At 38.6% G+C, this 14,173-nt stretch overlaps 2 protein-coding genes across 16 annotated transcripts in view; one reads left to right on the plus strand and one right to left on the minus strand.

The window, feature by feature from the left end:
* The window catches only part of LOC139946457 (uncharacterized), a 239,464-nt gene that overhangs the window by 148,808 nt on the left and 76,483 nt on the right, over positions 1 to 14,173 (plus strand). The gene's annotated exons all lie outside the window — the stretch shown is intronic.
* LOC139945708 (single-stranded DNA-binding protein 3-like) overlaps positions 1 to 14,173 on the minus strand; it is a 128,999-nt gene that overhangs the window by 102,128 nt on the left and 12,698 nt on the right. For 14 of the 15 annotated variants that reach the window (XM_071943056.1, XM_071943069.1, XM_071943068.1 and 11 more), the window contains exons 4-5: positions 10,232 to 10,316; positions 7,480 to 7,533 (exon numbers count right to left, since the gene is read on the minus strand). In XM_071943056.1, coding sequence (XP_071799157.1) covers positions 7,480 to 7,533; positions 10,232 to 10,316 — 139 coding nt within the window. The remainder of the gene's footprint in view (positions 1 to 7,479; positions 7,534 to 10,231; positions 10,317 to 14,173) is intronic. The other variant, XM_071943063.1, reaches the window with a different exon arrangement.

Raw genomic sequence — 14,173 nt, forward strand, 5'->3', positions numbered from 1 at the left:
CATAGCACAAGTTGTCTGGCACACGTGTTATTAGCTACCCATGTAATCTATTCATAGTTACAGGACAAATCAATCCTTAATGTTAAACCTAAAATATTATGGGTTTACAATTATCAATGGTAGTCTCATCGTTCATATATTTCTGCACGAAGCCAAAGTTACACTTGGGGAGAAAAGGGGTTTACAAGTTCTGTGTAACACACTGGCAATAACGCAGAGACTGCACCAAGTATGCACAGGTTGCTAGATAAATCTGACAATACCGGTTACACTTTATACAGCCCCCAACAATAGCCGTGTCAAAGTCTGCAAGGGCTTGCTGTAGGTCAAATGTTCAAATGACACGCCTGAGCGGGTCATCCTACGCACTTCTTTCACCAGCCAGACAATAAGAATGCCCAGAATTTGTTGGTATTGTTCCGGTTTTATATTTATCGGCTGTGAAGTGCTGTGCTTGGCAACATTACAACAATGAGATACTATGTGTTATGGCTATAAGCTTTCACATATAATTCAGTGTGTAATGTACGTATGCAGACATAAACTACGAGGTGTATAAACTTTGTCATAATGAACATTATGCCTACATGTACCATTGTGTCTGTACCGCCACACAAGTGCAATGAAAAGGGCACCAAACCTAGAGAAGTTTTGACACAATAAAGTGCACCCACAATAGTAAGCCTGATACTTAACTGTGCCTGCATGCCCCTTGGTCATTGCCTTGGTGCCCCTTAAAATGATTAGGCATGGGCGACTAGTGCAAATAGAGCAAGTGGCTTGAGAAAGAGCAAGGCACTTGTGCCCTTGAGCAAGGCACTTGTGCCCTTGAGCAAGGCACTTGTGCCCTTGAGCAAGGCACTTGTGCCCTTGAGCAAGGCACTTGTGCCCTTGAGCAAGGCACTTGTGCCCTTGTGTAATGCACTTTACCATAACTGCATTGAGAAGGTAGTGCATTCTGCTCTACCAGCCCGGCTCCTAGTGGATGATACCCCATACCTACATCCTTATCTGGACTGTGAAGGGAATAACCCTGTTTCAGCCCTAGAAGTAGGTGGCAAGGTTGGGTTGACAGCCCAAATCAGTGAAGTGTATAGCCCTCACCTTGAAGTGGCCATCTGTGGCTTTGTGATACTAGGTAATCTCAAAAAAGGGGAAAAAAGACCAGATTTATCAGTACATTGTTGCATTACTGCAACACAGACATACAACTCAGTTCATTGAAAACACACTGGTTTCATCAGGTTTTCGTCCAGTAAAAGTCGTTTCTCAAGCCACTAAATTCGCAGTGAATGTTCGCAGTAGTTGTGAATGACCTTAGAATAGTGCACATTGCAAACAATGGAACTTCAACGAGCCAGGAATGATAGATTGAACATGTGTTTATATAAATATATATATACACTGAATGCTTTACTGAGTAGCACATGATGTTTTCTGAGTATCAGCTGCTACATTTTGTATAGCATTTTGCTGTGCTACACAAAGGAAATTGTTCACTGACAAGGTTGATCCAGTTTATAGGCATCCTTGTTGGTGCATTGATATCAAACAAACAAACAATGATATGAACTTTTAAAAGGGGGATAAATGAGGGGAGAGTTTGCAGGCAACTGCACCCTCAGTCACATCATAGAGCAAGGATACTCAGTATCAAACTTTACAGTGAAAGACCAATAACATAAGCCTAATGTCCCCTTGCATAAACCCATTCCTTGGTTATTTTATGTATACACGTACGTTTGGATCTGGTCTTTGACAACTATTAGAAGTCTACTCTTCCTTTACATTACATACTACATGCCCTTAATGGCTGGAGACAGTGTACAATTCACAGTTGTAGAAAGCTTTGACGAGTGGCGTCTGTGGGGGTTATGTCTAATCTGGCCAGAAAATGCTGGTATGATGCAGTCTCTCTACATTGGGTCATAGTTAAACCTCACACAAAGATATAGGGATTAGTCCAAAGACTACTGTTATGAGACATGGGGTAAATTGGTGAGTTTTGCTAACAGGTTGGATTGCAGTCGTACCATTCTGATTGTGTACTGCCTAAGGGTTACTCCTGAAATCCCCAACGAACTGAAATTGGTTTATTTTTTACAACTTTTTGCAATGGTTGTCTATGTCTTTCTGTATAATGATTGGTTTTGTGCACCGATTACAGAGCTGTCAACATTTACGTCTTGCAATCAGGGAGATTTGGAACAACAATCAGGGGGATATTTAGAACAGGGAAAGGTTTCTATACTCTGGGTAATGTTTAAACTGGTTCATAAGAACATGGAAATATTGGAACTTCTACATTTCAAAGGTTAATGCGACTATGTCAAAAGTATTCACAAATGTACCTTATCAATTACAAACAACTTCTGAGTTGCCTGTATGTTATACTTCTCTTGATGATATGAGCTTTCTCAAATATGCTTTTTAAAATTAAAATTTCACTTCTGGGAAAACAACTGTGAATAGAGCATGTGTTTACTCCAGCCAATAACGAAATGATTGATTTAATTAACTAAAAGAAAACTTTTTTTAAACATGCATTAGACATGCCCTTCACACAGGTCCAAAATGATAACATTCCATTCATTCTGAAGAGCTAAGAATAATCAATTTACCCTAGAAATAATGTCAAAAGAGCAGACTCTGCACAGGGCAAAATCATCATCATGCAGTAAACAGAAAACAAGATGCTCTCATGCAGAGATACATGTGTATAGCCTAATACTTTGGAGTGTGAAAACCTGGCAAAACCCACCAATGTTGCTCTATAGCAAAGATGATTGTTTTTGTCTTTTGTGTCATTGTCCGTCTTGTCCTGTATGGCATTCCCAAATCAATCAAAAGCTTACAGGGGATTGCCTCCATTTTACTGACTCTGCCCTATGATAAAAAATTAGTGTATTCTGTTTTTATGTAAACCACCATTTTGCATGATACCAGCACATATGTAAAAATGGAAATGAATGTTGTTGAATTGAAAAATTGAAAAAGTATGTGATACTGTAAACAAAATGTAGGCCGCATACAACTTTGACCTTGAAACTGCCAGTCAGCCTACAGCTACCTGCACAGATGTACAAATAAAATACCTCCGTCTAGTTCTAGACCATCTCGCCTATGGACATTGTCTGCTGTGGATTATGAACTACACAGCAGTTTCATTAACAATCTAAGATGAAAAATCTAAGAATTCTACCTTACCGCTCATTCAAACAAGATGAGTGCAGGAATTGGCTTGTTAGGTTCAAGAGAAGGATTGTACAAAACAGAAATAAATCCTGACAATAGAGCAGTCTAGAAATAAAACCCCTGAACCGAAGTACTAGCGTGATTACCTGAAAGATGATTTTCAGATCCTATACTACACATCCAAACCATTGAGAAACCACAGTGAGTTTAGAACATCGCATCTTTGTATTTTCCCCCTAGTTCTTCTCAATTATATTCTGGTCTTGGAAAAACTGTTCTTGCTCAGTGGGCCTAAACATTTTGTGCAATAAGCCATGTGGTCTTTTGCACAAAAATCGAGCCCAGAAAGGTAATGAAAAACCAGTAGATCCTTTTAGAGTAACACTGTATCAAAACAGCAGGCCTGCAAGGAGTCAATGAAGACTATTGCCTCCATGCCCCCTTGTCATTGCCTTGGTGCCCTTGAAATGCTCCAATAGAAACTTACAATTTCCTCATAGGGTGCCCTTTACCGAAGAGAAAATGCCTTAGTGGCCTTGCCCTTTCCAAAACGAAGCATACAAGCCTAGAACAGAGTGTCAATTTCGTCACACTTTTTTGAAAACACCCCCCCCCCCCAAAAAAAAAAAAAAAAAAAAAACCTAACTAGATTGTCAACAAACACACGCGATTGGATGGGCAACGCTTAGGGGTAAATTGACAATGTAATGGTTGGTAGACGGATATCAACAAAAGAAAATGGATACAAAGTACAAAGTACTTTGCTGCTTCTATTAGAATATGTCAAAGTCAGTGGAGAGTTCACTGTAATGATTAACCTTGTGAAAATAAGATGCTCAATTATCAGCCTAAACAACAGGTCGTCGTCATGGATTGATACTTAACATATTTTGTTATTCCTATAGGCAAAGTATACTTTGAGTTTTTGGAATGTTCCATTGTTTTAATCCTATTAATGTGGATAAATAGGCTTCCATAAATCTAACCTGTGAAAATTTAATTTCAAAAGGTGGAAGCGTTTTTGGAGATCCAGAGCGTTTAGGCCCAAGCCAGAAGAATAATATGTAGAATTCACAAAATGGATCTTAAACTGACAGTAACATTTCTCTGATTCAAATTTTGGGGAAAAATATGAGTGTTTAAGTCCAAATAACCACTCTCACTACACCAAAAGGGACCAACATTTGAATAAAAGTGCATCATTTGCCCACCATATTTGGTCTAGTACCTTGGGTCCTCGGGTGTTCTTGAGACATCAATTTGGATGGAGGAAAGACAAGATATATCTGCACTGTGATAAAGGCCCAGTGTTTCAAGGCCCAAGTTTGTCTTTTTTCGGTTAAATCCTCCAAAGTTTTCATTTTCGACTTTTGCTCCAGTATGGTACCTGCTCAAGCCAGAAATGAATGAACTGTTTGATACTCGATATTTTAACATCCTCATTACAGGGAGCTGCAGAAAGGTATCAAATTTCCCAGGTTATTGTAAGACTACAATGTGTACTATGAAATATAAATTGTGGTTGCATTTTGTGCGATACAAATCCCCCCTCCCCCCTCCCCCCTCCCCCCCCCCCCCCCCCCGTTTTTATGTCCAGCAGGAGGAGCAGTGAGGTTTTCCTTATTACATGAACACTGGGGTTGCCATAGTAACACTGGCCTCATCTTTGCACTGTCTGTGGACTGCTGTTGCAGTTGATTTGTTATGTAGCTCTGCATTTTAAAGGGGCTCCTTAAAGCAAGTGATTGATGGTGTGCGACTATGTAGGGTAGTGTAGATGGAGGAGAAGCGTGCGGAATATAAACAAAGAAATCCTGTCTTCGCGTCCCCTGTTGGCTGAGCGAGTTACCTTTAAGAGGTTATATGGAATCTCTTTCACAACCAAAGACCACACCTGGGCCCAATTTCATAGAGCTGCTTAAGCAAAAAATTTGCTTAAGCACGAAAATAGCTTGCTTATTTTACACATGTTACTGGCAAAAATTTCATGCCATGTACATTGCTTGTGACTAATATTTAGCTGTTGTTTACTTAGCATAACAATTGAGTGGAGTCTTAGCCGGTAATCTGATTTTACAAAGCAAAGATTTTTTTGCTTAAGCAAAATTTTTTGCTAAAGCAGCTCTATGAAACTGGGCCCAGTGCCGGGCCCAGTGCCCAATTTAACAGAGCTGCTTGTAAGCAGCTCAAAGTAGCTAAGCACAACAAAATAAGGTTACCAGCCAAACTACCATGCCACATGTACAATTTGTGACTGGTGTCCTGCTAACCTTTGCTTAGCGGAAACATGTTAAGGATAATACTCTGCTTAAGCAGCTCCATGAAATTGGTCCCAGTTGTTAAAACAAAGAAGCAATCTCTATTCTTTATTTTTATCTATTGACGGCTACACTTAAAATCTGCCAATAAACACACATTTGTCTCACTTTTCCCAACAATTTGCCAGTTTCTAATCTCCAAATAAATATATGAAAACCTCTCTTGTGTATACAGCAAATGCTGAACAAAACAAGAAGCACTGAAAAATACATTTAGATTTTATTGCGGTTAGTTCTTTTGTTTGATGGTTGTCCATTTTGTCCAGCTGATTTTCAGAATTAAACTTATCAACGCAAAGCTCCAACAACCTTTCAAAGAAACCGGGAAACTTCCCAAATGAAACACAATCGGTCAGTGTAAACAAATGGTTTTTTTTTAAACAAAATCAAAGAAAACCCATTAGCACAGCTGTTCCCAATTAAACAAAATATTTAAAACGATTTCACATTTGCTTTTTGCATATTTGCATTTAGTGCAGTTTTTTTCTCTTCGGTCCCCCTCTTTTCTCCAAACCGGAATGTCCAGAATATGAATTTATTGTAAAATGTTCAGGAACATCACAGACAAAACTCCCCGCAGGGAGTGGGTATAATCACTGGGTCAAAGCCATCAACGAGAGTCCCTGAAAACCAAGAAATTTGCCCCTGTGCAAGATGGTCCATTACCACGAAAAGAATTCCAACATGTCGGATAGTAAACAGGGAGAAGTAATCAGAATCCCCCCCCCCCCACATACTAAGAGGTGAAATAAAAAAAAATCTGGAAAATGAACTCTTTCTCTGCACTCCTAGAGCTTTGTAGTGTCTTTATGTGGCCAACTGACCATTTTTGTTAAGTTCTCAGTACACTGAGTAACGGCGGTACCTGGAACTCAATTTATTAAGATACCAGACGACAGTGTATTGTCATTCAAGCCTCCGTTTCAAGACTTGGGGTTTTACTTGGAGAAATAATACCATGGATGCGCAGCCAGCGAGGACAAATTATAGCCATTTCGTGGGTCAGCTATCGAGTGGAACACAATTAAGTTTGTTCACCGCGAGAACAGTCAAAAGTTCTGGCAGAAGGTGGACAACAACTGGAATAATTTCAGAATTATTTTAGTTTTTGCAGACTCTTTTAATTCCATAACCCTGAGGTTATCCTGCTGCCAGGTTTCAACGGTTGTAAATATGTTAATAGTTCATGAACACTAATGACGTTGAATAATTAATAGCAGAGCATCAGAGTGTTATTCTTTATGTGTGGATGTTAAAAGGAAAGCAATGTACAACTGTAAGTATAAATACACTGTGAATATGGAACTTTTAAACTTTTAAGTGGGAAGTGGACATAAGCTATGTCAAAGTACATCGTATCATCAATCTCAAGTTAACATTTCATACAGAATGCATCTGTTTCACAACATACAGTAAACAAAAAACCTTGCTACTTTTTATATTTGTTCAAATAATACATCTTCTTTTAGTACAAAGAAGAACGAACATGCCTGTTGTTTGAAGTTTCCAAACTCAACTGCCAACATGGTTTTAAACTGTCGGGTAAGCTGTTAATATCCAGATTAAATGATATTTTGTGTTTAATTAGTGCAATTTGTGGTTATAAGTCCTGTGCATTCTCCTTGCCCTTGTAGTCATTCAAAATGGAGTCTGGTTAGTACGGTTTTCGTGCAGTGTTATCTGGCTAGTTACACCTCCAAGCCAAAATAATTTGGTTAAAATTTGTAACCTTTTCGGTGTTCTGCCCACGCGCTCGGCTGGGTTTTTCGGATGGGAATTCACTCAGTGTTGTGTGATTATCAAGGAGACGGGAATCTCTATATAGGGTGATCACCGAGTCAGTAAGCTCCCACCCACTTCACTATGGATGCAACAGCAAGAGCCTTGGGATTACATGAATATTCATGGGGTTGGGCAGAACACTGAAACCGATTGGTTGTTAGGATTGATGAATATTCAAACGTACCTCAGCGGGTGCATCGGGTATCATACCAGACTTAAGCTTTGAACCAGGGTGTTTCTGGAATGGAACATGTGGAATGAGAAATGAGGTGTATGCGGGGAAGACAACTTACTACATGGCCTAATTAGCATATCAGTTTCCAACACGGCTAGTTCATGCAAATGACGCCAACATGTCTAGTATACAGTCTGTAATCAACAAACACGACCAACACTCTCAACAAAAACTTTTCTTTTTTTTACTCGATGAACAAGGTCGAAAGCAACAAACTCAAATTATCTGAATAACTTTGGAATCATTCCATTAAAACAATAAAACAATGATATTCACGTTAATTTCTTCCACACAAGGTACTGGTATGTCGTCAAGTGAAAACACATACCTTACAATAAACATTTTTTAAAAAGGTTTAACTTCAAGTTTTTTGAATGCAGATGAATTTGGTACAGTGCGACCCTTCATTTACTTGATTGGCTTTGGCTATGGCCAGATCTCTGACAAGTCCAATACTGTTGCTGCAGCCATCGGCTACAAATACAGCTGAAGCCAAAGTCACATGAGTGGGACACGACCTTTTACTGCAAATCACTCCTTTCAGAGCAAAATCCAATATATTGCCTGAAGCCCAATGCTCTTGCGGAGTACAATGAGGTGTCAGACTGTTTATCATCTCATATATCTACCATTGTCTACTGATGTCGGTCTAGCATTTCATCTTAGAAAGGGCAAGGCCATTTTCATTTTTTTCAAAGGGCACTTCCATTAGTAGGTTTTTAATTCTTTGGGAAACTTATGAAGGGGCGCCAAGGCCAGGACCAGGGCAAAGCCACTAAGGCCTCCCTGTAATTCCAGGCTGATGTTGTGTCAGTATTCGGCTCTGACTCAAACGATAAGACGTTCAAATCAATCATTCCTCAATATAAAGAAATGTCAAAGGAAGTTTCATTCAAATTTGCTGATTATCAATTTTTACGATTTCAGGATTTATCCACCAATTCTCTGATGATGACAATCACAGCAATCTTTAGAGATGGCATGTCTAATTGCAAGAAAAAGAAGCTAGAGATCACAAGTCTGAAGCAACAATGAAGTTTTACAATATCTCTATCATTACTAGAAAACTGTATACAAAAGTACATTACATAATATGCTCACTAAGTACTGCCGGTCTAGAATGAAGAAGGGAAATTGCGGAGTAAATGTCGAGATCGAATATGTACATGTACCTAGATCCCCCAACAGCGTTCTGTCTTGTACACTGGCCAAATGCAAGTTAGAACACGTGAGGACCAGTCAGAATTCTCTCCAAGTGGTCCTGCTGGCTAGTTTTGGTCCTGCTGGCTAGTTCAGTGTTGATAAGCATTCCTTTTTAATATGAAATATGGACTAGGCAAAAAAGCTGGTGGACTACTGAGACAGCAAGCTAAATTGTCCTGCTGGATAGTCACTGAACAAGTTAAGGGCAAACTCTACCCACTCCCCCAACCACCATCTCAGGAGCTGGGCGAAGCATCCCAGGTCGCACAGTAAACATCACATTTATTTATCTTTGTTTACAATACACATCCAGTAACTTACAAAAGTTTAAAGGAACACGTTGCCTTGGATCGGTCGAGTTGGTCTTTGAAAAGCGTTTGTAACCGTTTTTTATAAAATGCATATTGGTAGAAAGATGTTGTAAAAGTAGAATACAATGATCCACACAAATATGCCTCGAAATTGCGTGGTTTTCCTTTTACCTCGTCGACTAACACGTCGGCCATTTATGGGGGTCAAAATTTTGACTCCCATAAATGGCCGACCATGTTAGTTCGCACAGTAGAAGGAAAACCACGCAATTTCGAGGCAAACTTGTGTGGATCATTGTATTCTACTTTTAAAACATCTTTCCAACCATATGCATTTTATAAAAAACGGTTACAAACGCTTTTGTTTTGACCAACTCGTCCGATCCAAGGCAACGTGTTCCTTTAAGGAAACTGTAGTGTCAGTCAGTGTACAGTTGCATGTACTGCTTTAACAGTATTTTACGTATAACAAGAAAAACTGTGAATGCAGGTCTCAATTGGCACATGGGGGCAATTTGTGTACACTAATTGTACATTAAACTGCAGTACAACTTGTTCCCTGTAAAAGAAACAAATTTATAGATTGCTTGTAGAGAAAGTCACCACCGTTTAATAAGAGTTTCTGTTAAAAATGCCAACGAGCATTCCACAAGGAATTAGACCATGAGGTAAACTCAAGAGTTGGTAATTTCTTTTTTACAGCAAAAGAACGTCAGTCACACAGATGAAATTCTTTACTTGATTTCACTGTTGAGATATGTTGGATGCACTTCAAAGAATTAGGGCGGAAACAGTTTGCATTCAGTGAGGTGTACTAAATAATGCCAGGAAAAAAAGAAGGTTACTTCGAAGAAGAAAAAATGTTTAGACCGTTACCTAACTGCATTAGGCATTTTTGTCCTAGCACACTTCTCAACATGGCTTGTTGCATTTAACAGGTATACACAATCTTTCAAGTGAGAGTACAAGAAAACAACGGTAAGACAATTCCCCGCAACAAGACAACCGTGCCTTCAAATTTTGGAGAGAGTTCCTCCACTACAAGACGACGCTCCACTTTCGCAGGGGCGATGGACTCCTGCAGGGAACACACTTAATTTCACAAGCTTTTCTGCAACTTGAAGCATGCCGACTGTAAGGAGGGGGGGGGGGGAGAGACTTGATGAATTTTAGTAAAGAGTACTCACGTAATCGTGGAAAGCTTTCGCCTCACTTGAATGTTCACACGTCTCTCTCCTCTCCGGCGCCGCACAATACAAATCCCAGAATACACTGCAGAGAAAAAATAGAAAAATTTTCTAGGGTTAACGAACTGAAAAAATAATATGTGTACTTTGTTGAAAAACATGTAGGCTAGTTCCTTTATTATCAAAACTGGCACCAGATCTACTGAAAGCTCTTTGCACGTATGGATCCAAAAACATACTACAATACTTACTGCAACTGGTGGTAGGGCATACAGAAATTGTTTTACAATTTTCATGTGTATAAATTTATAACTTTTTCTTAATAGGAATCAATCATTAAATAGGAATCAAGCAAGACAAATAGAAGGACTAAATCAAAGTCTAAGACTAATCCTGAAGTTCATACTTCCTGCGAATTCTTTGTACGAAGCAAACTTTCTTGGCTTACAATAGGAAAGACAGAGCGTACCAATAATTGTGTCACCAAATTACGCATCGCATTCGCAGAGAATATAAACCAGGCTTAAAGGCAGTGGACACTATTGGTAATAACTCAAAATAATGTTACCCAAAACCTTACTTGGTAAGGAGTAATGGGGAGAGGTTGATAATAAAAACATTGTGAGAAACGGCTCCCTCTGAAGTGAAGTACTTTTCGAGAACGAAGTAATTTTCATCGAATTTGATTTAGAGACTTCAGATTTAGAATTTGAGGTCTCGAAATCAAGCATCTGAAAGCACACAACTTCGTGTGACAAGGGTGTTTTTTCTTTCATTGTTATCTTGACACTTCGACGACAGATTGAGCTCAAATTTTCACAGGTTTGTTATCTTATGCATATGTTGAGATACACCAAATGAGAAGACTGGTCTTTGATATTTACCAATAGTGTCCAGTGTCTTTAAGAGTTCTTCTTAATCACTCTACTGTTCAAAACAGGGTCTAATGTACAGCTTAAACAAATTATGTATTCATGGTCAGCTTTAGCCTGCATGCTCTGTTTTTCAATCTGAAATTGTGTGCTTTCAGTACATTGCTTCAAACAGTCCTCAGCTCAAGATTTGAAAAGCCTATCATTGGAGGAGCTGTGCATGCTTACATCCGCCTCTACTGGGCCCAAACTTATACAGTTTTTAAAGCAGAAACTATTGCTTACCAAAAATAGGTAGGGAGCCTGTCCAAAAATGTGCACATAACATGGTATTTTGGCTGGTACCAGTAAGCAAAATGGTTAGGTGCTTAGATAATTTTTGTACTGTCGGAGAAATGACAATATCATTCTATTGTACACAAACTACAGTAGTTTTTCAGTACCTTCTGGAGACCAAGACTAACAGTGTAATGGACAACAAAAGGTCCCCATCGGGGGATTCTGAAGACTGGGTGCTCCATATGGAACTTTGTGCACAAAGTCTTTGGGAGGATGCTAACAGGGACAAAGAAAAGAACAAAAGATGTCTCCACAGAGAAAACATAGAATGCTGGTACTACTATGTGTAACACAGTAGTACTATATATGTATGCATGTAATACACTCCTGCGCAAATGTATACAATGTATTACATAATGTATAAAGTGCATATAATTTACCTAAAATGTATTACTATACTTATTTAAACACTACTACTAGCAGAGATATTTACAATGTAACACAATGTAACAAATGGATTTCCTGGAAATACAGGGACAATGTTTGTATACAAACATCAATGTATTATTTAAACACAGTTTGGGCACATACTGTACTGTGCTGCTCATTGCGCATAGTGCACTTGTGCACCCACTGTGTTGTGTAGTCTCCTTAATACAATACTGATCATAGGGTTTTAAAGGGCAAATCATCTACATTTCTTAGAGCTGTGCATCTACCCATGCGCTGACTACACGCACATGTAAGGTATAACATTACAAGGGCACCAAGTTTCTGTTAAGCATGCAAGGACAACAAAGGTGTTGGCACATGTGGATGTCCGTATGGAAATGTATGTACATGGTGTATCTGAATCAACTTTAAGAAAACAACATAGATAGTGGCCTGACGATTCAACCCTAGCAGGGTCTTTCTTGAAGACTAAAGTGTTGAAACATCAGGCCATTGTTTTGCATTTATACCATAGGTTCTTTAGGTTGGTAGCAGTTTGCAACAGCTATGCTGCAGATTTTAGAAGTTTCTTTTTCACATGAAATATGAATATCCATAATAAGTTCTAAAGCTTGAGGAAACTTTAAAATAAGGCGCAGTTAATTTTATTAAATTCAGCAAACTTTGGCCAAACTTTAAAAATGTCAGTCCAGAATACACCCTTGGTTTAAAAAAGATCCCGAGGAGAAGAACCCCACAGAATCTTTCTCAAAAGCCACGTATAACTGTTTAAAAGATCACTTATAAAGAACAACCACTTTTTGCAAGTTTCCTTTTACTACCTCCTCCACCCAGAGGAACACTAACACTCAAGAAAATAGTTCCCCCCCCCCAACCAAAACACACTATAGGTATGCTAAGCAATTCATCTTAAAATCTCAATTTTGTAAAGTAACATCCCCCATGAGTATAAACTCCTCATCAATTGAAGAGGACAATCTTTTCACCAGGGCAAGGGCATTCTCACTATAAACCAAGCCGAAGATTGTATCCATTGTAACAATGCACCATCCATCTTACTTAAGGGTAGTAGTATAATGATGTGTGATGCACACACTGAAATATCAATTCAGGTAAATATTGATGTTATTTACCAAAAGGTAGCATCCATCATTGTACAATGCCCCCTGGCACCTGACATTGATAATTAGAAGGCTATTCAGTTGCCATTAATAGCTTAATGGAAAGTCCATAAAACCAGTGATAGGCTACAGCTATGAACAACGCTACATCAAATCCATGATGGTGCATTAACAAAAAGTACCATAATCTAATTCGCAAAAATTACATGCACGTTTAGCTGCAAAATGAATTGCATGCTGTTCTGGTTAATGACAAAATTTGTAATTATTTTAATTGCACACATCTCTTTTTATGGCTAAAAGCGTGCGCAATTTGTACCGCAAAAACATATGCAAATTTGAGTTTGTTGACCAGTGATAACAATATTGAAAACCTTGCTCGTCCAACTTATTCTATAAACTATTTGCCGAAATGAAGGATTCTGAAGGGATAAGATGGCTGTAGACCCTCGATAACAATTGCTTATCATGAGTCAAGCATTCCAATCTCATCCAAGTCCAAACAACGTTGGTGTGGAGTGACACAAGAGAAGAGAATATTGGAGGATTGAGGTCACCTGTACGCAAGTGGGCCTTAGGAGTAATGGTTTATAAAATAACAGTATCCCAAAGATGTTTGTGCCCCAAAATGTATGTTTTGTACCCCAAGATGAAAGTATTGCATCTCAGAATGTATGTACTGTTTCTTGTACTCAAAATGTATGTATTGTAACCCAAAATGTATTATATTTACATGTACCCTCCATGCATGTACTTAATGTATTGTACCCCAAGAAGTGTTGTACCCCAATGTGTATTGTAAACGTATTGTACCCCAAAATGCAAGTATATTTGTACCCCAAACTGTAATGGTTTATTAACATTAAAAAGACTTCTGCCTATAAAAAACATTGCAACAAATGCTACAAAAGATAACCCTTATGCTCAAAACATTTCAAAGAAAATGAATAGGAGATGCACACACCTACATGCATCGCCGGAAATTTATTTGAAGGTTAAAATTTTCAACTTTAAAGTAAAGGAAATGCATCTGTATTTTGAAATTTAGTAATTTCAAAACAATAGTGTTTTTGTTTTTTGAACTTTGCATCAGTGGAAAAGTGCAGAGTTACAAAAAGGCCAAAATTCAGAGTGCCACTCTGAAATTAGTTGGCAGCAGGCAGGGAGTTGGGTCACTATTAATACATAAGGTGGGCGTTGAAACGAAACACAAAGAA

This window comes from Asterias amurensis, chromosome 13 (assembly GCF_032118995.1).
Source record: "Asterias amurensis chromosome 13, ASM3211899v1".
In the NCBI taxonomy this organism is placed as follows: Eukaryota; Metazoa; Echinodermata; class Asteroidea; order Forcipulatida; family Asteriidae; genus Asterias; species Asterias amurensis.